The 12,759-nt window shown below is 45.4% G+C and overlaps 1 protein-coding gene and 1 long non-coding RNA gene across 3 annotated transcripts; one reads left to right on the plus strand and one right to left on the minus strand.

Moving 5' to 3' along the window:
- Nucleotides 1-3,634: 3,634 nt before the first annotated feature.
- BLOC1S2 (biogenesis of lysosomal organelles complex 1 subunit 2) lies at nt 3,635-9,509 on the minus strand. 2 transcript variants are annotated; one of them, XM_083502933.1, is made up of 5 exons: nt 9,371-9,509; nt 8,506-8,622; nt 6,744-6,863; nt 4,824-4,928; nt 3,635-4,121 (listed from the first exon to the last, which is right to left on the minus strand). In XM_083502933.1, the coding sequence occupies exons 1-5, from the start codon at nt 9,438-9,440 to the stop codon at nt 4,090-4,092; spliced, it is 444 nt and encodes a 147-aa protein (XP_083359059.1). In that variant the 5' UTR covers nt 9,441-9,509; the 3' UTR covers nt 3,635-4,089. The 2 variants fall into 2 exon arrangements, with proteins under 2 accessions (XP_083359059.1, XP_083359060.1); XM_083502934.1 differs by lacking the exon at nt 9,371-9,509 and adding an exon at nt 9,210-9,300.
- LOC310706760 lies at nt 9,482-10,966 on the plus strand. The gene is made up of 2 exons (XR_014526154.1): nt 9,482-9,606; nt 10,666-10,966. It is a non-coding gene; the product is annotated as an uncharacterized lncRNA (long non-coding RNA).
- Nucleotides 10,967-12,759: the final 1,793 nt, after the last annotated feature.

Genomic DNA, 12,759 nt, shown 5'->3' on the forward strand with positions numbered 1-12,759 from the left:
ACAATTTTTTTAAAAAATAAAACAAGCCAGCCTCCTCTTCTTTTTATATTATATGGAAGATGATACATTTTCATAAATATATTTAAAGAATGATATATAGTATGTTTAATTTTGAGGATCAAACTAGATGCGACTTGAGGAGTGAAAAGGTGCCTAGCCTATATTCCACACCCTGTAATACAAGGTGCTTCACCAAAAAAATCAGGAAAAGATTTCCTGTACAGATTTATGTTGACTGCATGTACAGAAAAGCCTGTAGAGAATTTGCTAAGCTAGACTATATAATGTGCAATGGGCCAAACTATATACAGTGGTACCCCGCAAGACGAACGCCTCGGAAGACGAAAAACTCGCTAGACGAAGGAGTTTTTCGTTTTCTTAGCCGCTTCGCAAGACGCATTTCCCTATGGGCTTGCTTCGCAAAACGAAGCTTGCCCCGCAAGCTCCGGGGATAGCGGGGAAGCGCAGCGCGTCTTCCCCGCTGTCCCTGGACCCCTTTTGAACCAAGGGGCGGCAACGGGGAGAAGCGATTCTCCCCGCTGCCCCTTCCCTTGCTTTAAAACTGGTCCGGGGACAGAGGGGAAGGCGCGCGGCGCTTCCCCTCTGTCCCCGGACTGTCTCCATAGGAACGCATTGATTGATTTTCAATGCATTCCTATGGGAAACCGTGCTTCGCAAGACGAAAAACTCGCAAGAAGAAAAAACTTGCAGAACGAATTAATTTCTTCTTGCGAGGCACCACTGTATCGGGGGTAGCTAACCCTTCTTGACCCAAGTTCTGCATTTGAGGTTCACCACTCCTCGGGAGTCACAAGATGTGTTTTCACATATGCAAACTGCACATTCACGCTAAGATTCCAACATCTTTTACTCTGCTTTAAAGGAGCCACAGCAGTTCGGAATGGTGCTCAGAGGAGAAAGATTACTGTTTTCCAATCGCACCATTTCTTCTAACTGAATCTTCACTCCCTGGAAAAAGTTGAGATTAACCTCCAAGGGATAAAAAGGCAGGTATTTGAATTAGGGAAATGGCTGTTAAGATATTGCCCAGAAAGCTGAAAATTGGCACCCTGACTGCGAGGAACGTCCAAATCACGGGCACTTTGTCAACAATCTCTGTGATCCACAAATGTTACCTTGTAGTAACAGGCTACCACAGAGCAGGGTTAATTGAATTATTTCTACAAGTGGTCCTAGCTAGTGACAAACATTACCACCCATAGCATCAAGATAGGTTGTCGATATAAATAACTCACAAAGCTGAAATTCTGTGGGGCTCCTATATCAGAAAGCCACCCAGACAGCCCCAGGTGGGTATAAGAAAATGTCTATAAGAATTGGGGGACAATTGGAAGTACATCTGGATCACATCACTATTCAGTATTGCTAAGGGGCTAAGCTGAAATTCACCAGTGTACATTTGAGTCACCGCCATTTAAAAATTAGGATTTGCTTTTTTAAAAAAAAATAACATTTCTGGGAGTGTTCCTCCATTTAACATTTTTGTATCTTGTGGAACAATGACTGTAATACTGGAAATATCAAGTTTTGGCTTTTATATAAAGAGTTGTTTAAAAATTAAAGATCCTTGTGCATTATTTCACTTACTATGGGAAATTATTGTATCACCAGAATTTTCACATTATACCGAATTCTTACGTTGTTGTTGAGCAAAATTAATGCAAAAAATGGAGAAGTCGGATGCTACCCTGAGACAGACTGGCATGAAGTAGGGAGAACCTTTCATTTGCATTCAGTTCCTGGTACCTTGTGAGTGGGTGGGTGAATCCTGTCTGAAACAATGGAAAGCTGGTGCCACGGAACGTCAGCATTACAGAGCCAGGTGGACCAATCATTAGGAAAACAGGAAATTGCTTTATGCTAACTAGGTCAGACAAAGGTCCGTATAGTTAAAGCTATGATTTTCCCAGTAGTGATGTATGGAAGTGAGAGCTGGACCATAAAGAAGGCTGATCGCCAAAGAATTGATGCTTTTGAATTATGGTGCTGGAGGAGACTCTTGAGAGTCCCATTGACTGCAAGAAGATCAAACCTCTCCATTCTGAAGGACATCAGCCCTGAGTGCTCACTGGAAGGACAGATCCTGAAGCTGAGGCTCCAATACTTTGGCCACCTCATGAGCAGAGAAGACTCCCTGGAAAAGACCCTGATGTTGGGAAAGATGGAGGGCACAAGGAGAAGGGGACGACAGATGGTTGGACAGTGTTCTCGAAGCTACCAGCATGAGTTTGACCAAACTGCGGGAGGCAGTGGAAGACAGGAGTGCTTGGCGTGCTCTGATCCATGGGGTCACGAAGAATCGGACACAACTAAACAACAAGTGGGTCGGAAACTAGTCGAGGCAGCAAATCTTCCCTCCAAACTGTTCTTAGGAGCCGTCCACTCCCAAAGTGTTGAGATTGTTAATGTAGGAGCTTAGCAGGAGGGTCTCAAAATCTTTTAGCTGCATGTTGCAGATAGAAATCTTTAACCACTGGAAATTTGTAGACCAGCTGAAAAACCCTCACAGCCCTCATTAAGGTAATGAGGCTACTTATGAGTAGTTATGTAAGTTATGTATAGCTGCCTCTTCATAGTAAGAGGCCCTCTCAAACTAGATAGTTATCAACCATGTCTCTCCCCAAAATATTTGTTGCACAGGCTTGGCATATTCTCAGGAGACAAGTGCCATAACTGAGACTCATCCAACAATAGAGGGCGGGCGGGGGGCATGGTAGGAGTCAGTTTTAGTGACGCTAGGGAAAGGGAGCTGGAGATCAACTGCGATCTACCAAAACCTCATGGGGATCTACCAGTAGATCGCGATCGACCTGTTGGACATCCCTGATATAGGGGAAGACCTCGAGTTAGACTTCTAGACTCCAGCCTTTGTAGAAGAACTGGCAATTGAGATTCCAGGAAAGGTATTTGCCAGTGCAGTCCTTTATAATTAGCATCCATTGATGCCACAGTGCCACATCTGCCAATAAACATAGCTGTGGCAACCACAGAGGAAGCTACAAGACATGATTAGAAAAAAACTACACCAATTTTCGAAAGCAAGCATGGGACTGTGAACGAGGAGAGGGGCTCATTATTACTAGATTGTATCCAGGCCTGAGAAATCATGCTAGGATACTAGTCTCGATGTATGATGACAAAATCTAGAGTTCTTCTAAACTTAGAATTATGTTGAGTGTACAAATGTAGATTTCAAACAGAAAATTCTAGACATATATAGCCTTGGCACAATGAAAGCATAGGGTTAATTTAATTAATTCATGTCATCGCTCTTTCCTCTCCTGATCACATGACCCCTACTGACCCATTGCCCCATCTTCCCATCCAGTTCTTCGTAACATATTCTCCACTTCTGTATCAAGCTGGTACCCACATGCGGAAGCTACAGATTGCAACTTACTTCTGTCCCAGTTGTCCATGTCGAAAAATTGTTGAGTCAGGCAGACTCAAGCTACAGCCAGTTCTCTCCATGCAAACTGTATCTAACCAGGCTCCAAAGAAACAGCAGTCTGGAGGAGCCGCATGCGTAGTTCTGAGAGTCAGCCCTCATGCCACACTGGATGAAGCAGAAGATAATTCTGTCCCCCCGAGAAAGAGTAAGAAAAGGGCCGCCTTAATTTCCAGGTGTTTATTTCTCAAAAAAGCACGGCAAGAGAAGATGCTTTGCTGCAAGGCCACGCCACGTCACCTGCCAACACGGCATATTGGAAACTTCCAGGTTCACAAATGAAGCAATTTTCAGAGCACAGAAGGGACTTGCTCAATAGGGAAGGAGGTATAGAACTGCCCAGTTAAGCTACTGCAGGGCCCTGGCTGAAGCCATTAACAGCAGCTTCTACTGATAGTTTTCTGTAAAACGAGGGACAAAAATAGCAAAGAGCAACAGATTCTACAAGAAGGGGAAGATGTCTCAGCCTCAAACAAAGGGGGGCACCACTGTTCCTTAGAGTGCCCACATGACTCTCTCCAATGGTAGTTTTGTAGTACAAGTTTTGTAAAGTCCAGTTTTCTTCAGAGGAGAAAGTCATGTATTCTCGAAGAAAAGTCCTGTCACGCAACACACTTCTTTCACCGTTTCTCCAGCTTTTTGTACTTTGCTTCTGCGGAAGACAAACACACAGCCATTAGGGAGAGCAACCTCCCTTTCAGTTATGAACCCAGGACCTATGTCACAGCCTCATGTAGTGCCACTTTGACATAAAGACTGAACATCCAGAAGCTGTTTTCAGTGGCTAGAACATTTCCCGGGTTCTGCTCACCTCTTTCAATTTCAAAAAGTTCTCCACAGATGGAGTATTCTGGCTATTGCGATAATATGATTCAGGTTACATTTTACCACTTTGTAGTGTCAGCCATGCCCTGCATTACAGTGGTACCTCAGGTTAAGTATTTAATTTGTTCCGGAGGTCCGTACTTAACCTGAAACTGTTCTTAACCTGAAGCACCACTTTAGCTAATGGGGCCTCCTGCTGCTGCCGTGCTGCCGGAGCACGATTTCTGTTCTCATCCTGAAGCAAAGTTCTTAACCTGAAGCTCTATTTCTGGGTTAGCGGAGTCTGTAACCTGAAGCGTATGTAACCTGAAGCGTATGTAACCTGAGGTACCACTGTATTTAAGAAACCTGTGTGGGACGCCCTGGAAATCCATTAGTGCACAACAGCAACCTAAACAGATATGTCACGTTCCAAAAGGGTAAAAAACTTGTCAAGATTCATGGAGGGGATGCAACCCCCCTCCTTGTGGAAAAGGGGTAAAATAGGCACCATTTCTGTATGCTTTCTAGCAATGTCACAAGTACTTACCAAGTTTCTTTGAATATGCATCTAGCTTGTATGCGGCCTGTTCCAATGCGGCCACCTGCTCTTCAATCAGATTGATTTGCTCCAGATACGGCTGAAGTCCGGCGTCTTGGAGGAAGTGAGAGGTGAGGGCGGGGGAAAAACAATAAGGATTAGTTGCTGACTCACTGAAGGTGTACCACTTGTGTCACCTCTTCGGTCACTAGATTTGTATATTTTCAAAACTGTCAAACTGCAAAATAAAAATAAGAATGGAACGATTACGCAGCTGAGCCCAGGTAGCTGAGTATTGTCTACTCTGACGGGAAAAGGCTCTCCAGGCCCCCCCAGTATGGTCACCCAAAATCCTTTTCAATGCTGTATTTACTTGAGTCTAATGCACCATCAAATCTAATGCGCACCTCAGTTTTCAAAACCTTGAAACAAAAGAAAAAAGGATTCGCTGGCGCTGAATGCAATGCTCATCGGCAAAAAGTGCATTCATTATAACAATTTGGACTCTTTACAACAAGATTACAAAGCTGAAAATGAACGAACTGCAGCTAAAATCTTATGTTCATTTTTCATATGGTCTCATCCTCTGAAGACTGAAAAAAATTAAGCCACACTTCCCCTGCCCGCCCTCCTAATATTCTTCTGTGGGCCAATTCTCCAGGCTTCAGAGAGTGGCTGGAAGTGGGAAGACAGAGAAAGGTCCTCCTTTCCTTCCACTCCGCAGACAATTTTCCCTGTACCCCCTTTCCTTCATATTACATATAATTTTACAGCACAACAACATAATACAGGTCTACACAACCTGTCACTCAATGATCCCACTACAAAATTTGTTTAGATTCTAAGTGCCACTGTAAGAGTCTGAAGTAGATAACACTTTAAAATGGCCTACTTAAACCACCATAAACTAACCAAAGTCTGCCAGGCTTTGGGAAGGAGCTGGCTGGCTTAGGGAGGGAGGATGCTCTGACAGGTCAAAGAGCCCTTCTGCCACCTTCCCAAAGCCAGGCAGACTTTCTTCCCAAAGCCAAGAAAGCCCCCCACATTGCCCTTGCAAGCCATTGCCGTGTAGTATACAGTGGTACCTCGGGTTACATACACTTCAGGTTACAGACTCTGCTAACCCAGAAATAGTACCTTGGCTTAAGAACTTTGCTTCAGGATGAGAACAGAAATCGTGCTCCAGCGGCACGGCAGCAGCGGGAGGCCCCATTAGCTAAAGTGGTGCTTCAGGTTAAGAACAGTTTCAAGTTAAGAATGGACCTCGGGAACGAATTAAGTACTTAACCCGAGGTACCACTGTATTTCAAATTAAAAGCATATCATACATTAAAAGTACATCACACAAGGCAACAAAAATCTAACCAAAACATGTTGGGTTTAAAAGAAAAAAAGAATATTTTTTTTGGAAAGCACAAGTTCAAGGAAGGAAGTTTAATCCCCAAATACCTCCCCTTCTCAACAGACCCTTTCTGATATTGCTCCAGCTTCCTAGACTCGCCAACCATCCTAATAACATTGGGAGTATTGGGATGTTATTGCCAAGTACACTCCCCTCCCCCCTAACCCTTACATGCCACTAACACCTAAGCCCACTCTTAAGTTTTGCTTCTGCCGAAAGACTTTTAAATAAATTCTTACCTGCTTCCCACCCCAATATGACTCCAACATCCATCGTGCCCACCCATTCAGGACAATACTTAGCAACTTCACACTGCACATTTTGCATTCAGAGAGGACTGCCTGTGCAAACATTTCACTAATTAATTGCTGCAAGTTTCCCCTCTGCAAAGTTCTCTGGTGGCGCACGGTCTTATCTGAATTATTATTATTTATTGTATTTTTATACCATGCCCTGTGATTGGACATAGATCCAACCTATAATCCAAACATGTTACAAGACACAAATGAAAGTATCTCTCTACTTACATTTCTGATTCAAATCTTTCAGGTTTCGACTTATGTTTATTGCAATATCTTTCATTTCCAGGTACTTCAAACTAGTCAGTTTGTTCATGTTTTCCAGGAGTTTGTAATCTTCACTAGTGGCTTTAAAATGAAGGAGAGAAAGAGAAGGGGGGGGGAGACACAGCCTTAAAAATGTAAATTATTTACAATATGCCATTTTAACCTCAGTTAAAATTCAATGGAGGAGAACAACAGGCTCACCCCTCTCTCAAGTTGACCACTCTTCTGACTACTTTAAACATGGAATTTAAACCTCAGATCAAATTTGACTGAGCAAATTTGTCGTCTGTTGCTTAGGACAGTAGGACCTAAACCAGTGAATTCAAGTAACGAGAAGGGGAGGTTTAGATTAAACACCAAGAAGAGCTTCTTGGTGGTACCAGCTCTTAACAAACTGCCTCAAAAGAAGGTGAACACTCCCTTGTTCTGTGGTTATCTAACCTCTGCCTCTATCAGGGAACTGTACAGCGCAAGGGTAGCATCAGCAGGGAGCTGGATTCCTACTCTACGGCCATGCTCAATCAAATTTCAGCTTAATAAACCACGATGATAACAAGCTTTATACTCCCATTGCTTCTGCTTCATCCCTCCCTTTGTGCAATTGAGAGAACAAGTCAGGAAGCCACAGTTAATTACAGCTTCCGCTTATAGCGAATGGCTTCCAAACAAGACAAAATCGAGAAACCAATTGGTTTTATTTTCTGGTTTGCTTGTTTGGAAGCCATTAAGTAAAGGTTCTCAGCTGAAATGTAACCAGATGCCTGGTAAACCGTGGTTGCCTACTTTGTTTCATCATGCAAGCAAAGGTATGAGCAAAAGAACTCTATATGTAGATGCCTGACACCCATGCATATTTCAGCATATTTATGATTTAGGAATGATAGTAAAGGTCTCTTTTTTCACTGCAATCCCCCAGACATGCATTCATGACTCATGTGGACCCAGAAGAAAATTAAAAGTGTGTTGCATCCAGCACTGTGCAAGTAGTACTGTATTCTGCTCATGCAATGGGACTTCACCTTTTACTCCTCTCTCTGCACATCCCCAATCTGCTCAAGGAAAGGACTCTCAACCTCTGGAACATATACTGAGGGTATGAGAGGCCTTAGGGGAGAGGACGGGAAAGTTCCATTGTGCAAGCAGAAGTCTGTTGCACAAGCAGATCAGCAACTTTCTGGGAATTTCCTAGCAAAGCCATGCTACATGGATCAACTCTACGCCTTTGTGTGATATAGTGACATTCCTGGAAAACGTGGGAATCTTAGAGCTTAGCTGATATATGTGGCTGGTTTGAGAATTTTCTTGAGAAATGCTGATTGTACTTGGGGGAGGCAGAAGACGGAAGACTCTGGAGCAGGGGTCAGCAAACTTTTTCAGCAGGGGGCCAGTCCACTGTCCCTCAGACCTTGTGGGGGACCAGACTATATTTTTTTTTGGGGGGGGGGGAATGAACACATTCCTATGCCCCACAAATAACCCAGAGATGCATTTTAAATAAAAGGACACATTCTACTCATGTAAAAACATGCTGATTCCCAGACCATCTGCGGGCCGGATTTAGAAGGTGATTGGGCCGCATCCGGCCCCCGGGCCTTAGTTTGCCTACCCATGCTCTGGACGTTCTCCCCTGGAAGCAAGCCCCACAGAACTCAGCAGGCCATGCCTCTCTGGTATGGAAACATGCCAATGATATTGCAGTGTGTTATATTTAATCTAAACTTACCTGTCAGTTCACCTGTTAGGTAAATGGCCATTTTGTTGAACATATCCTTGCAAAGTTCATTGATATCTGCCTCAGCTGGTTCTGTTGCTTCTTCTGCTGTTTCAACAGCAGGATCCTCTGTTCAGATTTTTTAATAAAGGAAAACAGGGAAACAAGAGGTTAGCTGCTTACCAGCTATATCCGCTGACGCAAAATCCTTGACATGTAGCTCTGTACCAACAACATCAAGCAGACTTGATTAGTTTGCAGCCTCCATCTGGGCAACAGCCTGAAAGCTGCACAGAATATACCGCTGGGGGAAGGCGCCATCACGCCCTCAAACCGGTCCTGGGCGATGTATCAATACACTGCCCAGGCCTACCCCTCACAGGGTGGTTGTGGGGGGGGGGGGGTTAAATGAAGAGGTGAGAGAACAACAAACACCATTTTGGTGGTAAAACCACAAAATTCATCATATAAATTAAAACAACCCAATAGCCCCCTAAGGATCATCTAGTCCAACTCCTTGCAACGCAGGAATCTGCAGGGATTATTATTATTAATTGAACTTATATACCGCCCTATACCAGGGGGTCTCAAGGCAGTTGACAGAATAAAATCAATAATAATATAAATAAAAACAACCCAATAGCCCCCCCCCCAAAAAAAACCACACATTTTAAAAGGGCATAGGACTGAACCCGCGACCTGGGCATTATCAGCACCACTGCTGCCAGCCCGTGCAGGCAGTACTGAGGTAGGTGGGCCCAATGGGTCCGTCTCGGTGCATGGAGTCCCCTCACACACACCTTGCTGAGGTGACGGTAGGGAAAGCCCCTCCCCCCTTGGAACCACGTGACCAGAGGCCCCACCCACTACATCTTACGCTTGGGGCCTTGTCGCCGGGCCTCCGAGGCCTCCTCAGGCGGGACAGCGGCAGCGGCGGCGGCAGCCATTCCAAACCCACCTCCCCCCCGCACTTCCGCCGCTTGGGGAAAAAAAAAAAACCAACCACCACAGGTTACTTCCGGTTTCCGCCAGACGCCCTCTGCTTATGCACCGCTTCCGCCGCTCGCTGCGCATGCGTCAGGACGAGGCGCGCCGGGCGGTTCGGGAAAAGGGGTGAGTGTGTGCGCGTGCGTGCGTCATGTGGTTTCTTCCCTGTCCACGGATTGGGTGAGGTTTCGTCCGCAGACGACATAATGGTTATTTGTGAAGAGGGAGCTCATTTATCTTCGGAGCGGGCTTCCGGGTGCGCTTGGTGCCATTTCCCTCCCCACAGCCTTAAGCGGGTTGAAGTTCTCAAATGAAGGGCGTCATCTCAGCTTTTGAGTTTTAAAAGGGGAAACAGGGTTTGCACGCGAATCTCCCGCCAGCCCTCGAGCGAGACACTCTTAACCTAAGGGTCCTGGGTTCGAGTCCTACCTTAGGCAAAAAAATGGGGTTGGACTAGATGACCCTTGGAAACAGTGCCAGATTTACGTATAAGCTAAACAAGCTATAGCTTAGGGCCCCACTCTCTTGGGGCCCCCAAAAAATGTAAAGGGGAAAAACCTGGATGTACATTTCCAAATTATAAGATAAACAACAAATAAAATAAATAAAACCTACATACAGCAACAGTGTTTGGTGCTGTGTGGGCGGGATGCGGGTGGCGCTGTGGGTTAAACCACAGAGCCTAGGACTTGCTGATAAGAAGGTCGACGGTTCGAATCCCCACGACGGGGTGAGCTCCCGTTGCTCGGTGCCTGCTCCTGCCAACCTAGCAGTTCGAAAGCACGTCAAAGTGCAAGTAGATAAATAGGTACCGCTCCGGCAGGAAGGTAAACGGCGTTTCCATGCGCTGCTCGGGTTCGCCAGAAGCAGCTTAGTCATGCTGGCCACATGACCCGGAAGCTGTATGCCGGCTCCCTCGGCCAACAAAGCGAGATGAGCGCCGCAACCCCAGAGTCGGCCACGACTGGACCTAATGGTCAGGGGTCCCTTTACCCTTACCTAGGCTTCTATGATGTAAGTCATGGGCCCCACCTGCTAGCCTGCTCCCTAAAATATCACTGGTTTGCTATCGTGATTTCGTCCTTTGAAACCTAACTGCTACCTGAGCTTCTGTAACCAGAGATTGACTCTAGGATTTCATATTACATGCTCTCTAAAATCCTTCCTGCCTCCCCTCTTTCTCAGCAATCTTCTATGGCGATATCTACTAGTGCTGTGGCTTAAAATGGATCCCACATGATTTCTGATCGTCGTTCGCGAATTCACGAGAAAGAAAACGCACGAGAAAATGATCGAGGATATTCTTGAGTGCCCCCGAGAATGAGGCGGAAAAAAATGGAAGGCTCATTTGCAAGGGAAGAAAACCTTTGAGAAGTTGAAGCATTCAGCACGGCGCTAGGAACTTCATATGGCTTGGATTTGTGAAAGTTGGCTGTGCAATGGTGTCCCATAAAAGTCAGGAATACACTGCATTCAGCTATCAGAGCTAAATATGATCCTCAGTTCGGGTTGTGGACGTGTCTCTCAGGCTTCCTCTAGTCCTCTCTTACTGCATGGTTGCTCAGATTCCTAATCATCTCACGTGTGTCTCAGCATGCTAGAACAAGTGGAGACTATGTTATAAGTGTTATATATTCCTCAGGGGAACTGCTCGGCTTTAGAATGAGTTGTTTCATCCTTTCTTTTGCTTTAAACCATAACCCATATTAAGGTAAGGTATTATGGGAGATCCTTACATAAAATAGCGTGCAAGTTTGTCTTCCTGGGCAATGTTGTGCCCTGGGGCTAGTTTTTATACAAGTTTTTCTTGCAAGGATACAACTTAGGCTGCTGTATGTTGTCCTCACTTGGCAGGTAATACAGTGGTGCCCTGCAAGACGAATGCCTCGGAAGACTAAAAACTCGCTAGACGAAAGAGTTTTCCGTTTTGGAGGTGCTTCGCAAAACACATTTCCTATAGGCTTGCTTCGCAAGACGACAATGTCTTGCGAGTTCCTTCTGGTTCCTCCCCCCCTTTTTCTAAGCCGCTAAGCCGCTTATCAGCTGATCCGATCAGCAGATAAGCCGCTAAAAGCCGCTAATAGCGCTAATCCGCTAATCCTTCAATGGGCTTGCTTCTCAAGACGAAAAAACCGCTAGACGAAGAGAATCACAGAACGGATTCTCTTCGTCTTGCGAGGCACCACTGTAAAATGATTTTCACACTGCACTTCCAACCAAGGAGAGGGCCTTTGATTTGATTTCTACTTCAGGAGTTTTAGCTGAACCTATAAAGACCTGCTCCCCTAAAAAAAAGCTCAATTTTGGTCGTCGTCCCCCCCCCCCCCCGGAGTAGATCACAGTCTCTTGGGAGTTGCGACATTCCTGGACTGGAGGAAACCTCAGGGTCCGTTCCAACTTTATGATTCGCTGAACTAAGCAACTACTTACCTATAATGTCATCTAGGATGCACACTCAGTTTGGTAATCTGTTGCTTTTTTATTTCTTCGATGACAACTGTCTCTCACCTGTGTGTTTTAAATAATAAAACCTAACATTTGGGTTAAGTAAACTTGTATATTAACCACACACATTAAGGGATTATCCACACTTAACTTTTGCCCCACTCTTTCCAGACAGAAATCTGCACCTTAACACTCCCTGTCTAAGCACTGTTGTTGTTTTGTCCCAAGCTTCCCCTTACGAAAGCTGCTCTTTAAAGGTGAATTGGAGCAAATGTCAATTCGGGTTTTATGTGTGTTGACATTTGCTCCAAATGAGTTTTAAAGAGTGAGTTTTTGAGGGGAAAGCTTGTTCTTGTTGTTTAGTCGATTAGTCGTGTCCGACTCTTCATGACCACATGGACCAGAGCACGCCAGGCACTCCTGTCTTCCACTGCCTCCCGCAGTTTGGTCAGACTCATGCTGGTAGCTTCGAGAACATTGTCCAACCATCTCGTCCTCTGTCGTCCCCTTCTCCTTGTGCCCTCCATCTTTCCCAGCATCAGGGTCTTTTCCAGGGAGTCTTCTCTTCTCATGAGGTGGCCAAAGTATTGGAGCCTCAGCTTCAGGATCTGTCCTTCCAGTGAGCACTCAGGGCTGATTTCCTTCAGAATGGAGAGGTTTGATCTTCTTGCAGTCCGTGGGACTCTCGAGAGTCTCCTCCAGCACCATAATTCAAAAGCATCAATTCTTTGGCGATCAGCCTTCTTTATGGACCAGCTCTCACTTCCATACATCACTACTGGGAAAACCATAGCTTTATGGGAAAGCTTAGGAGCGGGGGGGGGGGGCGAAGGG

Source organism: Podarcis liolepis (genome assembly GCF_965112155.1).
Source record: "Podarcis liolepis genome assembly, chromosome: 5".
Taxonomy (NCBI): Eukaryota; Metazoa; Chordata; class Lepidosauria; order Squamata; family Lacertidae; genus Podarcis; species Podarcis liolepis.

Coding starts and splice junctions, on each gene's coding strand:
- BLOC1S2 (XM_083502933.1), bottom strand. CDS start 9,440: ATGGCTGCCGCCGCCGCTGCCGCTGTCCCGCCTGAGGAGGCCTCGGAG. Junction 8,623..9,370: donor CCGGCGACAAGGCCCCAAGC/GTAAGATGTAGT, acceptor AAATCTGAACAG/AGGATCCTGCTGTTGAAACA. Junction 6,864..8,505: donor CCTAACAGGTGAACTGACAG/GTAAGTTTAGAT, acceptor TTCATTTTAAAG/CCACTAGTGAAGATTACAAA.